Source organism: Vigna radiata, unplaced genomic scaffold, assembly GCF_000741045.1.
Source record: "Vigna radiata var. radiata cultivar VC1973A unplaced genomic scaffold, Vradiata_ver6 scaffold_51, whole genome shotgun sequence".
In the NCBI taxonomy this organism is placed as follows: Eukaryota; Viridiplantae; Streptophyta; class Magnoliopsida; order Fabales; family Fabaceae; genus Vigna; species Vigna radiata.
Window position 1 is genome coordinate 1,292,649 of NW_014542732.1, and position 15,056 is coordinate 1,307,704.

The following is a 15,056-nucleotide window of genomic DNA, read 5'->3' on the forward strand; positions in this document are numbered from 1 at the left end:
AGGTATTTGTATTTCCCAGAGACAATATACTTTGGACATTCTCAAAGATGAAGGCTACTTAAACTCTAAGCCTGTTTCCACTCCTTGTGATTATCGTACAAAACTCAGCACAAATTCTGGCCAACCTCTAAATGATGCAGCTTCATCTTCTTATAGACGACTGGTTGGTAGATTATTATATCTCACCAACACCAAACCAGATATTTCATTTGCAGTACAACAACTAAGTCAATTTCTCTCAAATCCCAGCACAGATCATCAACAAGCAGCTTCCAGGATTCTCAGATACCTTAAAGGTGCCCCTGGAAAAGGGATTTTCTTTCCCAGCGATAACATCATACAGTTGAAAGGCTTTAGCGATTCTGATTGGGCAGGCTGCATTGATACCAGACGAAGTATCACTAGTTACTCTATCTATCTTGGTTCTTCACTTATTTCATGGAAATCGAAGAAACAAGCCACTGTATCCAAAAGTTCCTCAGAAGCTGAATACAGAGCTCTTGCCACAGCTACTTGTGAAATTCAATGGTTAACTTTTCTTCTAAAGGATCTTAACGTCACCTTTCAACAACCAGCAGTCTTGTTCTGTGATAACAAATNTNCCCTTCATATTGCTGCAAATCCAGTTTTTCATGAACGCACGAAACACATTGAAATAGATTGTCATATTGTAAGGGAAAAACTTTCTTCTGGTTTACTTAAACTATTGCCGATTCCTTCTGCATGCCAGTTAGCTGATATCTACACCAAAGGACTTTCTCCAGCGTTCAAATCTCTGGTTTCCAAGCTGGGAATGATTGATATTCATTCTCCAGCTTGAGGGGGCTGTTAGGATTTAATATTTGATTTAATATTTGATATCCTTCTTTTTAGGTTTTAAGATTTTGTTTGTTATTATTTCTGTTTGTTATTATTTTGTGCATATAGCTGATAGATTAGATAGAATTATAATTAATTCTGTTATAATCTTGATGTATAAATATTTGTATCTGCATGATGCAGAATTAAGATAATACACAGATCATTCTTTGCTTCTCTGTTTTTCCTCTTAGCATGATTCTCATATTTAAGAGGTTGTAGGATTTGTTTCACAAATCTCTTTTTCTATTTTTTCTTCATAAGATTTTATAATTTTTTGAATATTTGGACTATTAATTTGTTCTTCTATTCTTTTAAATTTTATTTCTTTGTTTAACATGTTTATCTGTTTTGTCTTTATATCTATTTGTGTTATTGAAGATTCTTTTAAAAGGTTTAATTCTCTTGTCCTTGATGGTTTAATAAATTCAAAACAAATTTCCTTTCCTAAAGTATTGGTTACTAATCCAAATTCCGTAACTTTAAATAGGTATAATAAGGTTAAAAACGGAGTTCCTAATATCATGGGAGTATTCATATTTTTAATTAATACAAAAGAAGTATTATAACAAACTTTGTTTTTACATATTTTGGCATTAGATAATTTATATTGGATATGCATCTTTGATCCATTTGCACTGGTTACTTTTTCTACTGTTTTTTCATAATACTGTGTTCGGATTAATCCTTCTTGAATACAATTTACATCTGCTCCAGAATCCATTAAAGCTATTGTTTTGAACGTTTCTTCTTTTATGATTAACGTTACTTCAACATGCCATTTATGAGTAGTTATCAGACTTAATAGATTAATATAACTGTTATTAGATGTGCTTTCCTCTTCTTTCTTATTTTCTTTATCATTCTGATCTCTTATAATCTCTTTTCTTTCTAATTCTAATAATCTATATTCTAAAGATATATCATTTTCTCTTAATATTTGTATTTCTTGTTTAAGATTTTTTTTCTTGTTTAAGATTTTTTATTTCTTCTTGTAGATCTTTTATTTTTACTTGTTGACTTGGACCCTTAAACTTATTATAAATTTCTTTCATACTTATTGGGTTTACATACTTTTGCACTTCTTCACTTCGGGTTATTAAATTGTTTAATTGTTGTAAAAATTCATCTTTTAGTGGAGAATCTTCTAATTTATCTATTATAGAGATTAACCTAGAAGTTTGGTCTCTTGTTAGCATATTTATACTCTTACAATTTGTACAATTACATAATTCTAGGCCTAGACAGTAATCATCTTCACTATCTTCTTCTAAATTTTCACTAGAAGTTTCTTGCTCAATTTGTTCTATCTCTAATTCATTATCTTCATCTTCTACTGAACTGTTAGATTCTTCTGGTTTAGAATTAATTAAAATATTTAATAAGTTTTCTTTTAATTTTTCATCTTCTATTTGGTTTATCTTTTGTGTTACCCTACAACTATTAGCATAATGGCCTAGCCTACCACATTTCCAACACACAATTTCTTTTTTCTTTAGTTTTTTATATTTGGGTTTTCTTGCAACTTTTTTATTTTCTATATTTTGATTATTTTTTTTGTTTTGGAATTTTTTATATGATTTTTAATAAGGTTTTTTATAAGTCTTTTATGGTCTTCTACTTATTTTATTTTTTCTTGCACTTGGTGCTCTAATAGGTTCCATACCATATTGCTGACAGAACGTTAATATCTCTCTTTTATTAACCATACTCTCTTTTCTTAATTTATTTTGTAGCTTAAAATCTGTACATACTTGTATTCCTGTTTGTTTCTACAATTATGTTATGTATTTGACCATACGTTGACACATCATACACTACTGGTTTACCATAATGTCTTTCTAAATTCATTTTTACTTTTTCTGCAAATAACTTAGGCAATCCAGCTAAAAATCTTTATTTCCAGAATCCAGCAAAACCATCTTCTCTTAAAGTTACTTTTGACAAAAAATTATCTTTATACCATCTATAATCTGACATTGTTGGACAGTAAAGATTTGCTATTTGATTTGCAGACCTTTCTTTAAAAATATTCGGATCTCCTACAAAATTTTAAATTATTGAGTAAATTATAGTTGACACTGCATCTTCTTGATTTGTTTCAGTTTTCACACTATTAATAATTGCTAATTTATCTTGTTTTGTGCAGAAATTATCCTACCAACCTTTTAATTGGCCAGTGAATCCTTGTACAATGGCTATAGTGGCAAATTTATCACTACAACCTTTAGTTTTATGAACAGTAGCTGCCATTATCATTTGACAAGTCATGTCTAAAATAGCTTGCTCACTCATTCCATTCGACTATTTCATTACCAGAGAAAGAATTTTGTACCAATTCTCCTCTGTCTTCAAACTGCACATCAGCAGCTGTCGGACGAGGATAATAGTTTCTAAGCTTTGGATATGTTTTTAATTTATTGATTTCTAATGTATTCACTGATGGTTTATTTAGCTTGTCTAATTTATTTTTTAATTCTTCTATTTTTAAATCTGAATCACTTTTTAATCTCAATGAATCTAATTCTTTTTGTGGTACGTTGAATAATTTATATATTGGTTTCATAGGTTCTTTTGAACTACTAGGAATTTCTTTTTCAGCCTTTGGTTAATTGTTTGGTCATAATATCTAATACTGTATTTGAATAATTAAGTTGAAAATGCAATTTTTTAATATCTTTCACTTGTACAGGCTTATCTTCATTTTTAACATCTTTATATGGACTAGCTTCTATTTCTATATCTTTAGTGGGTTGTATTACGATTCCTTGTTGTGGAGGATACTCTGATTCTATTATTTCATTATTTATCGTTTTCTAAGTATTTGATATTTTATCTAGTGGACATATAGATTTATCAATACTAAAGGGATATTCTAAGTTATTGTCTCTAGTGTAATTTGAAAACCAATCAAAGAAATATAAGTTTATTTGTAATTATAAAATTCATCTCTAAATTTTTCTACTTGTAATTTTGTAAATGTTTTAAAATACCAATCTTTTCTTTCTTTATAATAATCAGCTTCAAAATCTTGTCTAATCCAATTTTTATCTATTTCAAAAGTTTCCACTTTACTTAAAGTATTTAATATTTGTGAGGCTGTTGGAGAATAATGAGGAGACTCGTATTTTCTTGAATCTTCATATACAAGTTTTGTTACAATTGGTGTAATATCATTTAATCCTCTTAAATCTAGATTTATTGTGGATCCATCAACTAAATGTCTAGAAGGTTGTCCTTTATATATCATTTGGGGATTTCTTATGTTTACTCATGATGACCTATTCATTCTTAATCTAATATTTGTACCTTCTTGAACTATTTCTCTTATTTGAGTGTTAAACACTTTTGATTCTTCTATTATATTTTCTAATATCCATTCTTCAGGGATTTTGCTTATAACTTTTTCATGACTTAGTCTCTTTGGAATTTGTACGGATGATTTTCTAAGATTAGCTTCTACAAGTATTGTTTCATCTTTTGGTGAAGATCTGAGAGCTTTATAATTATAATCTATCTTTGTAACTTTATAATAAATTCTATAGATTATTTGTATTGGTCCTAACAAATCGTCTATAATTTCATCTGGTATTTGTACATATAATTTTATTGCGTTACTTGTTTTATCATTTTTAATATTCATCGAAAAATTAGGATAACAATTAAAGAAAGCAGGTCCATCATGTAAATTACTTTCTAATATTGCAATTACTGAGTCATTAAACTTTTTAAGTCTTATATCTCTTAACATCATTAGTATAAGGCTATTTATTCCTAATCTGTAATTTGGCTTTACAGCTACTTGAATTAATCCTAAGTGAATAAAATTATATCCATCTTTAATATGTTGGTCTAAAAGTGATTGTTCTAAAATTTTAATAATTTTATTGTTTTTAGTTCCTGGATAACTATTCTACAATATGGACTTCATCTTGATTTGTTGACCAAAATTTATGTTTTTTGTATACTTCACATTTTTTTACTATCGGTATTGACCAGTTATGTAAAGAGTTTTCTATTTCTGCAATTTGTAATTCTTTATCTTTATTGTTTTATGAAGAAAAAGAAACTTCATTTTGGCTAGTTCTAACTACTATATGTTTATCTTTGTTTCTTAATCTTAAATCACTCAAAGATCTAAGTAAATTCGACATTCTTAATCTTTCTCTAGTTTCCATGTTACGGAATCACCTCTTTACACTATCTAGCTGACCAACGGGCTTACTATCTTTCTAAGGCTTTACTGCCAGGACCACTAGATCTATTCTTACATAGAGAACATTTATATTTCTATCTTAAGTAATTATATTTAATGTTCTTATTTTATAGTAAAAATAAAAATATAATCATCTATATATATCATTTAAAATATAATTATGTTTTCTATTAATTTTGGTAACTATATTTCTATTATTTGTATTTCTATAAATGTAAAAAATAAAAATATGTAAATTAATTAGAATGAGATTGAGTTTATGGTATATATGTGCACACTAAATAAAATTTTCTAGACACTTGGTCTTCATAAAGTTGAAAAGTTCTTTTAATAAAAGACAAAAAGAAAATATAAGATGAATATTTAATATTTTCTTCGTTTCAATAAGAAAATATTATTTATTTATGAGTGATTTTGCTTATTCTTTTTGCATGTTATTTATTAAAAATAAATTATGTGTGAAAAAAACAAAAACAAATAAAACAATTATCCTCTACCCCTAAACCCCAACATGAACTTCAAAATGCAGAAAGCTGATAACTAGCTGCAATTTGGAGACGCTGCAATTTGGTGAAGCGAAGTGAAGTGCAGTGGTAAGAAGATATGAACGTAGCTAAAAGCTGAAACTCTTTGTGCTCACGTGATTATCGCAGAACATGAATTCTTCAATGGCAAACACCATCGATTGGCTCCAACTCCCAAAGCCCTTCTTCCCTCCAAAAACCCATATCCCCAAATTTTCCATCTTTTCAGCTCGCTTTCTCACTAATGCATTTCCCCCTCTCAACTTCACAAATCGATGCAAACTCAGAATCAACGCTTCCAATTCTTTTTCCAACACACCCAACAAAGAGCAAGAACAAGACTCTGAATCCGCGCAACTATTCGAGGTTGGTCACAAAAGGAAAAAGGGAAGAATTTTAGGAAATTCTGGAAACTAAGAATTCAGTGTTATCTATATTGTGGGCAGTTTTGATTTATTATTTCTTCTTTATAGTGCAATGCAAATATGCAATTTTTGATATTTACGCACGTGTGCATATTTCGGTTGGAACTTATGTGTTGATGAGAAAAGTGAACCGTGCACAGAAACTAAAGGAGGCGGAAAGGAAGAGAATGGATGAGTTGGAAGAGTTTGACAAGAAGGCGAACGTGCAGTTAGAGAGACAGCTTGTGATGGCTTCTTCGTGGAGCAGAGTTCTGTTGACTTTGCGAGGAAAACTCAAGGGGACTGAGTGGGATCCTGAAAACTCACACGGGATAGAGTTCAGCGATTTTTTGAGACTTCTTGAATCTAATAATGTACAGTTTATGGAGTACTCTAATTACGGTCAAACTATATCAGGTGGAGATTTTTCCTTTTCCTTTTCTTTTTCAGGAGTAGAAAAAAAGTAGTTAAATGGAAAAAAGTTTCTTAAAAGTCAAGTGCATAGTTTATTTTAAGTTTGTAAGCTGCTAGGTTTGTTTTAACTTTGTATTTTCTTTTCTCATAAGTGCTTGTAGAGAAACTTGTCTTAATAGAGTCTATATGTTATGCTGGACACGGAACTAGGTTGCTAGTTGTGAGGAAGATGTTTACTGGGTATTGTTTGTTTTATTTTTGTCTTGGAGATTTGAATATGTTGTATGAGGATGTTATGATAGTTAATGCGGATAATGTGACTCTTAGTTTAGAAGTTTAGCCGAGAGATTAGAGAAGACTCTGTTTTATATTGTCTTTGCACTTTTTTCGCTTCTGAGTTTAATTTGGTGCATTATGTGAAGTTCTTACTGTTGGGTTGAACATGTTAGTTGGTTGATGAAATTAGTTTGTGTTTATTGCCGTTTTTGTGCTGGTTTGAGATAATCTTGTTTTGTTTATTGCGAATTAAGTAATGAAGATATGGGGATACCATTTTTTTTATCTCTACACCTGAAAAGAAAAAGAAGGTGGAGATATAAGGTTTGTTTGGTTGTAAAAGTTGTAGGGAGAGAAGAATAGGTCATGTGTTCAAATCCCGTCACTAATAAAAAACATAGCCGATTAAAAGAAAAAGAAAAAGGTAAAGAAGGTAGAACAGGGAAGTGTCAGCAGAATAAACCGCAGAATGGCATAATAATATCAATTGTCCTTCAAACTGCACTTTCAGCATTTAGTTTTGTTAAATTTGTGTTTTGTTGAGTTTGAAGGTTTCGTAAGCTTTCCAACAGGCAATGTGAAAGCATGCACAATCTGGCATTTTATCATTTTACAATATGTATTGCAATGTATTTTACAAAGTTATTGTGTTGGTGCGGTGCACTTTGGTCCATGCTATTGCTTCAGCCAAGCTATTTAAAGCTGTAGGTCTGGTTGAAATGTTGTTTTGCTCAATATTTGTTTTCATGTTTCTGCAGTTATTCTACCTTATTACAAAAACGGGACAGTGATAGGAACTGAAGGGAATCCTGATGATATTATTTTTCGGCGTCATCCTATCAATCGAATGCCAATTGATAGTTGGAATGATGTATGGAGAAAGCTACATCAGCAAATTGTAAATGTTGATGTCATTAATGTAGATGCTGTGCCTGCTGAAATATACTCAACTGTTGCAGTTGCTGTCATATGGTCTATGCGTCTTGCTCTGGCTGTTGGTTTTTATGTGTGGATTGATAATCTGATGAGACCAATATATGCAAAGTTGATACCTTGTGATTTGGGAACTCCTAGCCAAAAAACTAGCCAGCCACTCAGAAGCCGTGCACTAGGATCTCTAGGACAGAGTCGGTAAGTGGATAAATTTTCTCAATGTTTCCTGTTGGTTGTTGTAATTTCACGTTTTTAGCTGGCTGATTGTTAGGGCTGTGGGAAAGGAGTTGGTTAAAACAATTAGGATATCAATCATTTAGGGGCTAATGAGTTAAATAAGTCGGTGGATGGGAAATGATTTCATTCTTTGGGGTATCATTTGTAATTGAGCATTAGCTCTTTGTGAGTAAGAAATCCTTGGAGGAGTGATTGATCACTTATTCCTCCTTTTTATTCTACTCAATATTTTTTTTCCTAATTATGGTATGTAGCTGTTGGAGATCCAACATCAACTTGTGATCCTTAAAATCTACTTTCTAAGATGATATTAGAGCATATAAGAATCTATCTTAACGAGATTTGTTTGGCATGTCATTTTACCAACTTTGAACAATCTCTATTCCATGCTCACAATGACTAGGGATATGTCCAAAATATGAAATAGGGGTGGATGTAAACCCTACTTTACTAAACTAGTTTCATGAAGCTGAGTTAGATTTAAAGTACACTTTCTAATAATAACATTGATATTTGTCACTCAACTTTTTTTTTTTTTTAATAATAAGATTCACATTTTTGGCATCATTATGAACATTAGTATTCCAGCTAGGTTGACATTCTAGTATTCAACAGTCATATGTCATCACATGGAAAGCTGCCTACAAGGAAGAAAAAATATACAAAAGCATGAGGGACCAAACCAAACCCATGCTTAGAAAAAAATAACCACACTCCCGCAAAGGATACAACTAAGCAAAACAAAAATTTGGAATTTGATACCTATTGCAAAAAAAAAAAAAAATATACTAAGACTAGAAGGAAGACCATTAAACCACATAGCCAAGTCTATTGTCAATCCCAATGTTAGCAAGACCATTAGAAAAGGATACAACTAAGCAAAACAAAAATTTGGAATTTGATACCTATTACAAAAAAACTATACTAGGACTAGAAGGAAGACCATTAAACCACATAGCCAAGTCTATTGTCAATCCCAATGTTAGCAAGACCATTAGCACAACAATTGTCTTCATGATAAATGTGAGAAACCTTAAAGTCTAAAGCATCACATCTTTTAAAACACTTAATTCATCTTCTTCTAAGAACTCACTGAATAGTTCGAGGAGAAGAAAAAGCTTAACAAAGCAGGGTAGAGTCATATTTTAACCAGAATCCACACAAGTCTCTATAGTCACATTCAAGTTACAATTGCTAGATAATATTTATCGTCATTTGGCCTTACTCAAATAACTAATGCTTTTGGGCTAGGGAGTTTGTTATTTGAGATTTAGAATTAAATTGTGGGGAAGGGAACTATGATCCTTACTTTTTACTTCATAAAAATTGACATTCTAGTAGAATCTATCGGCTATGCCCTTTGTCTTTAAAGTTTTTATGGCTAAACGGTGGCTGGGCTACTTACTACTGTTGTCATAAAATTATCTACTATTATTTTTTTGTTTCATATATCTTTATAAGTTTGGAATAGTCTAGGCTGTTGGATATGGCCATTTAGTGTTTACTTCCTAAATAGTTTGCACTTGCTTGACTGTAAACATGTGGGTATTAGCTCTACACACTCCATAAATTATTTAGAATTTGGATGAGATCTATTTTTGCAACTGAAATTTTGATGATTGAATTTGTCATCAAATTTAATTTAGATATTTATTGGGAGACCGTAGAGGCAAAACCAGTGCATCCGCTGCTTGGATTTGCCCAACCATTATAATTTATTATTTCTTTTTTGCTTGATATATGGACAGCTGCTGTTGCTGCTATTTCATGTCTTGGGTCTTTGTTTTCCTTTATCTTTATGATGATATTTAGGTCATGTTGAGGGATGCACACCAGCACGGCTATATTTGCAAACCTTGTATGTTATAAGAAATGTGGGTTTGTGGTGTCTGGCTCATGATAACGGGTGAAGTTTTGAATATTGTTGGGAAGCTTTTGGTGCAATTTCTTCAAATAAAAAGAAAAGCATTAGATTTTGGCAGCCAATCTATTTACACCGAGAATCTAATTGTTATGTTTCCCCTCAGGGCTAAATTTATATCTGCAGAAGAAAGAACTGGTGTTACATTTGATGATTTTGCTGGCCAGGAATATATAAAGAAAGAACTACAAGAGATTGTTCGAATTTTGAAGAATGACGATGATTTTCAAGACAAAGGAATTTATTGTCCAAAAGGTGTACTTCTTCATGGGCCTCCTGGAACAGGTAAAACCCTACTGGCCAAAGCCATTGCAGGTGAAGCAGGATTGCCTTTCTTTGCAGCCAATGGCACAGATTTCGTAGAGGTGCTGCCACTTCTCCAAAGATGTTCATATGCATTGAATTGAAATTTGCAAGTAGAACTTTGAAAATTTTGTTTGGTTCAATATATAAATCCAAACAAAGTCATTATATTTTTGATGAACTGGATTATAGATAAAATTTAGGCTAAATTATACTAATAGTCCTTTATCTTTTACGTTTTATTCAGTTTAGTTCCTTATCTTCTAAAAGTTTTAATTTAGTCCTGTATGTTTGTAGAATGGTCCTTCTTTCAGCCTAAACTTTACACCATTAACATTTTAAGTTAACCCCCCATCCCAACCTTCATCACCCCTCCTCCCTGTCCCCTCTTCTTCCTCCACTCCTCAACTGTACTTCCTCCCTTTCCCACCACATCCAATCTCTTCTACCCCCTACCCCACCGCATCCTAAACTACCTGACCTGCAAAGACACTTAACCCCTTCCTCTTTCCCCCTCCATCAACTTGTATCCACACCCACACCCAACACCTTCTTCAATATATAATGACATAAACTCCCCTAATAGCAAAAACAAAAGAAACTTCATTTTTGAAACAAACAAAGAAAAAACGTTTTTTTTTTTTTTTTGCATCTTTTTTTTTTTTTTTTTTTTTTAATTTTTGGCAAGAACAAGAACCATAAGGGTTACCTCAATCTAGGAGATGTAAAGTTGGGGTGACATTTCAGGCTGAGGTTCCTTGCTTAAAGCAAAGGTTTGATTTTTATTTTTGGGAGAACAAATAAGGAAGAAAGGGAATTGAATGAATGAATGGATGGTGAAGATAGAAGAGGAAGAGTTTGGTGTGGGTGTATATGGGGTGGGGAGAGGGAGGGGGAAGTAGGAGGGTGGAGGAGAAAGATGGAGGATAGAATGGGATGTTAATTTTAAAGATCAACAAAATTAGGTTTAACATTATGTATGGAAGGACCATTTAAACCACTTTATGACTTAAATGACTTAATTGAATTTTTTAAAAGATAATTTAACCTTAAATTTGTATAAAATGTATAATTTAACCTTAAATTTAGGTTAACTCTAATTTTGTTGGAATCGTCATTTAGTGTCTACTTTTACATCATTTGGTCCTTCAAATTGGATTATACCAGAAATTGACATTAGAGGACCATTTTGATGTATTATATTAAAGGACCAAATTGATGCCACTTGTATCTTTTGATGACCCTAATTTGTTTTTTTTATTAAAATACCAAGGTTAAATGGAGACATCAACATATTAATCATTAGCTAATAATATGGAATCTAGTATTCCTCTTTCAATCAGTTACAGATAATGAGATAAATTTGACTCTAATTAGAGTGTGCTAAGTGCTAACTATTTGTATTTACATCATGTGCTTCACAATATTCTTTTTGTTTACATGGATGGACTTCATGATGGCATGTCCCCATGAAATGCAAAATGTTGCATTCGACAAGGCTTGTCCTAATTTTTTTATACCTGATTTATTTGGTACTTTACAACTAAATGAGATCGACTCATTTAATGTCTTTTCTTCCCAGATGTTTGTAGGGGTTGCTGCATCGCGTGTTAAGGACCTCTTTGGAAATGCAAGATCATTTTCACCTTCTATAATCTTTATAGATGAGATAGATGCTATTGGTAGCAAACGTGGAGGACCTGATATTGGTGGAGTAAGATATGAACTACTTTTATATCATTGTTTTTTCTGTACTCTCAAATCTATATATAGAAATTGGTGAGGAAAAAACAAACTCCAGATTTGATGTTTTTGCAGCACTAATGTTTGATTGACTAAAAATTGTCAAAGTTCTAGTGTTCTATCTAGAAGGAACAAAAGACATCAATGTAGGAAAACTATCCAATCCCTTTATGAACTTGAAATAGATGGTGTTTTAAAATGACATTGTGCTCCTACATGGAGGCCAAATGCATATTCTTTTCCTCCAAAGCAGCTTATGTAAAGATATATACTATAAAGTGCTAAAGTAACTCTCCACCTGTGCACCAAAGCGTAGCAAGTTAATATGAAAAATGATGATTATTAAAGGGAAGACGTACAAAGGACAGGGTATTGAACATAGCAATGTTGATGCCTTTGTGTAATGCTATGGACAATCCCAATGAAGGAGGCAAAGGGGGGAGAGTCTGATTGTGTAGGAGATGAGTCTGTAGGAAGATGTGAAAGAATTAGGCCAGAAGTAGTGGGTATGATTTGTGAACAACAAAGGGGATAAGACAAGTGTGGAAATAATTTAAAAGAAACCATTACCTACTAGGAGCATAATATCAATGTCATGAAGCACAAAGTGAATCGGAAAAAAGGACAAGCCTAAAAGATGCTAATACCAAATAAATCAATATATATGTTGTCCTGATAGTAGCTCTTCTAACCTATTAGCAATTAAGACTATCCAAGAAATGACATTGGATTTCATGGTCAGTTTCTTATTTTTATTTGAGTTAAGGCATAGTCAAAAAGTGCATATGGAGAGATAAAGAGGAAGAAAATAGAAGTTCTTCTTTGAGAATAATAGAAACTGGCTCACTTGGTTTTGGAGGATGGTTGATGGCATACACTTGATCAAATAGCATGTAGTGAATATGGCATACCTGAAAATATATGGTATGTTGAAGTGAAAGAGCAAGGTATAAGCCATCTCTAGATATTGAATTTTTGTTTGGCTATGCCATTCAATTGTGGGTTACTGGGTTATGATCACATGATTATTGTTTTAAAGTGATCTTTGTTGAAGATTCCACATTGACTAGAGATAAGATGATTAAAGCCTATCCTAGAGAGAATTGTTGTTTGTTGGGTCTATTGTTCAATTTGCCATCGGGCCACTATCGTACTATCCATTAATGTCTAGTTCCAAACTTGAGATGTTTATGCCTCAGTATGAGAGAGGTGTGTTGGAAGTACCATATTGTCTAGAGATAAGGCCAATTTACAATATATAAGTGGGTGCAAACTTCATCTTACAAGCCTATTTTGTAAGGTTGAGTTATGCTTAAAATTCACTTCTTAACATTATGAAAATGGAACACGAAACCACTGGTGAAACAGTAGACTACAGGATTATTATTAAACCATTGATACCATATAAAATTAGAGGTAAAACTATATGTTAATTAGTCTTTGCAGGTACATAGTTATACTACAACGTTAATTACAAGAGAAATTGGAGGTAAAACTATTAGTTAACTATAGTTAATAAGTATGAAGTACGAATCATTGATGAGTCAGTTACAACTACTTGAGAAAAATATAAAAGAATAGATAATGAATTTCAGAGAGCTTGATTACTCATCTTAGATGTTCTCATATTTATATTTATAGAATTCTAATACAAGGAGTACACATAAGAACAAAGACCAAACTAGAGTCCTAGGTACAAAGATAGGTTCAACTCATAGGAATTTAACAATGCACACATGCACAAAACACATAACTAAAGACTAAAGGAGAAGTTGAAAAATAAGGTTCATTTGGAAACACAATGGAATATGAAACTTTAGGATAACAAGCAGTAAGAATGACATCACTCCAGTGATGGACAGGTAGATTGACACCAAAATAAGACATGAGAAGTTTCAACTAAGTGTCTATTTTTTCTCTCGCTATACCATTTTATTAAGGTGTATGAGGAAAGATCGACTGATGTAAAATATCATGTAAAGTTAAAAGGGTAGAAAAGCCAAAAGGAAAACTATTCTTTGGCCATAGCACTTAAAATCTTGATCACTTGGCCAAATTGGTTTTTCATTTCATTAAGGAAAGACTCAAAGATATTCAAAAGTTCAGCGTATCTTTCATTAAGTAAATCCAAGTACATTGGGAGTACTCATCAATAGAAGTGACAATAATGAAAATCGAAAGATGTGAGTAAATTTGAACCCTAAATATCAGAATGAATTATAGAAAAGATATAATTGCATCTTTTTTTAGTTCTTTTCAAAAAATAAGACCGAACATGTTTTTCTAATTGACATGATTCATAATCTAAGGCTTGAAATTTGCTAAGTTCAAGAATCACCTTTTTTAATTTTTATGTGGATGGCCTAAACTATCATGCAAAAAGTTTAGGAGATGGGGATGCTAAACAAGACATCGATGGTCTAGCACCAAGATAGTAGAGTCCTCTAGATTCATATCCTTCACCAATCAATCAACCTACACCATGCTCTTGTATAACAAAAGCATTGACATAAAAGGTTATGTAACAATTTAAAGATTTGGTTAATTGACTTAAAAAAGTTAGGCTAAAAGGACAATTAGGGACAATAAAAACATGCTTTAAGTATAAGGAGGGAGAAAGGGTGATTTCACCAACTCCCTAAGATGCAACTTTGGACTCATTGGCTAATGTAAGGAATTTTAGGATGAGAAATAGAAGAAAATAATGCAGCATTACCAAAAATGTGATTAGAAGCACCTGAATTAGTTATTCATGAACTTTGACACTCCAAGGTTTGTGAAATACAAGCTTTTGACAAAATACAATGAGTAAAAGACTATGCTTGGCTGCTTGGCTTTAATCTGAGATATTCTTGATACTCTTCATTAGATAACTTTGACTTAGAAACTTTAGATTTGGAAATATGGGTGCCTTGTAAGGAAAGTTATGTAAAGTGTAACGCCCCGACAACTTACAGGGACTGTTAACTGTCCCCACACATCACCACGAGACTTTCCAGTGTGCTTTGTACTCACTCGCACACTTTCCGGAAAAACTTCCCGGAAGGTGACCCATCCCAGAATTTCTCCAGGCTAAGCACGCTTAACCATGGAGTTCTTATGGGTTAGGCTTCCGAAAAGTAAATGCATTTGGGTGATATGGGTAGCCAAATCAATTCCTTTAAGCTATCCTTCAACTGTATAGTCCCATACCTATACAGTCTCCAGATCCCTCTCATTCCGGTGTA

The 15,056-nt window shown here is 32.2% G+C and overlaps 1 protein-coding gene across 1 annotated transcript in view; it reads left to right on the forward strand.

Annotated features, from left to right (window-relative positions):
* Positions 1-5,564: 5,564 nt before the first annotated feature.
* Positions 5,565-15,056, forward strand: part of LOC106780714 (probable inactive ATP-dependent zinc metalloprotease FTSHI 4, chloroplastic) — a 16,126-nt gene continuing 6,634 nt past the window's right edge. The window contains exons 1-5 of the mRNA XM_014669027.2: positions 5,565-5,964; positions 6,164-6,419; positions 7,451-7,823; positions 9,890-10,148; positions 11,669-11,800. Of these exons, the coding sequence (XP_014524513.1) occupies positions 5,731-5,964; positions 6,164-6,419; positions 7,451-7,823; positions 9,890-10,148; positions 11,669-11,800 (1,254 nt within the window). The 5' untranslated portion in view covers positions 5,565-5,730. The remainder of the gene's footprint in view (positions 5,965-6,163; positions 6,420-7,450; positions 7,824-9,889; positions 10,149-11,668; positions 11,801-15,056) is intronic.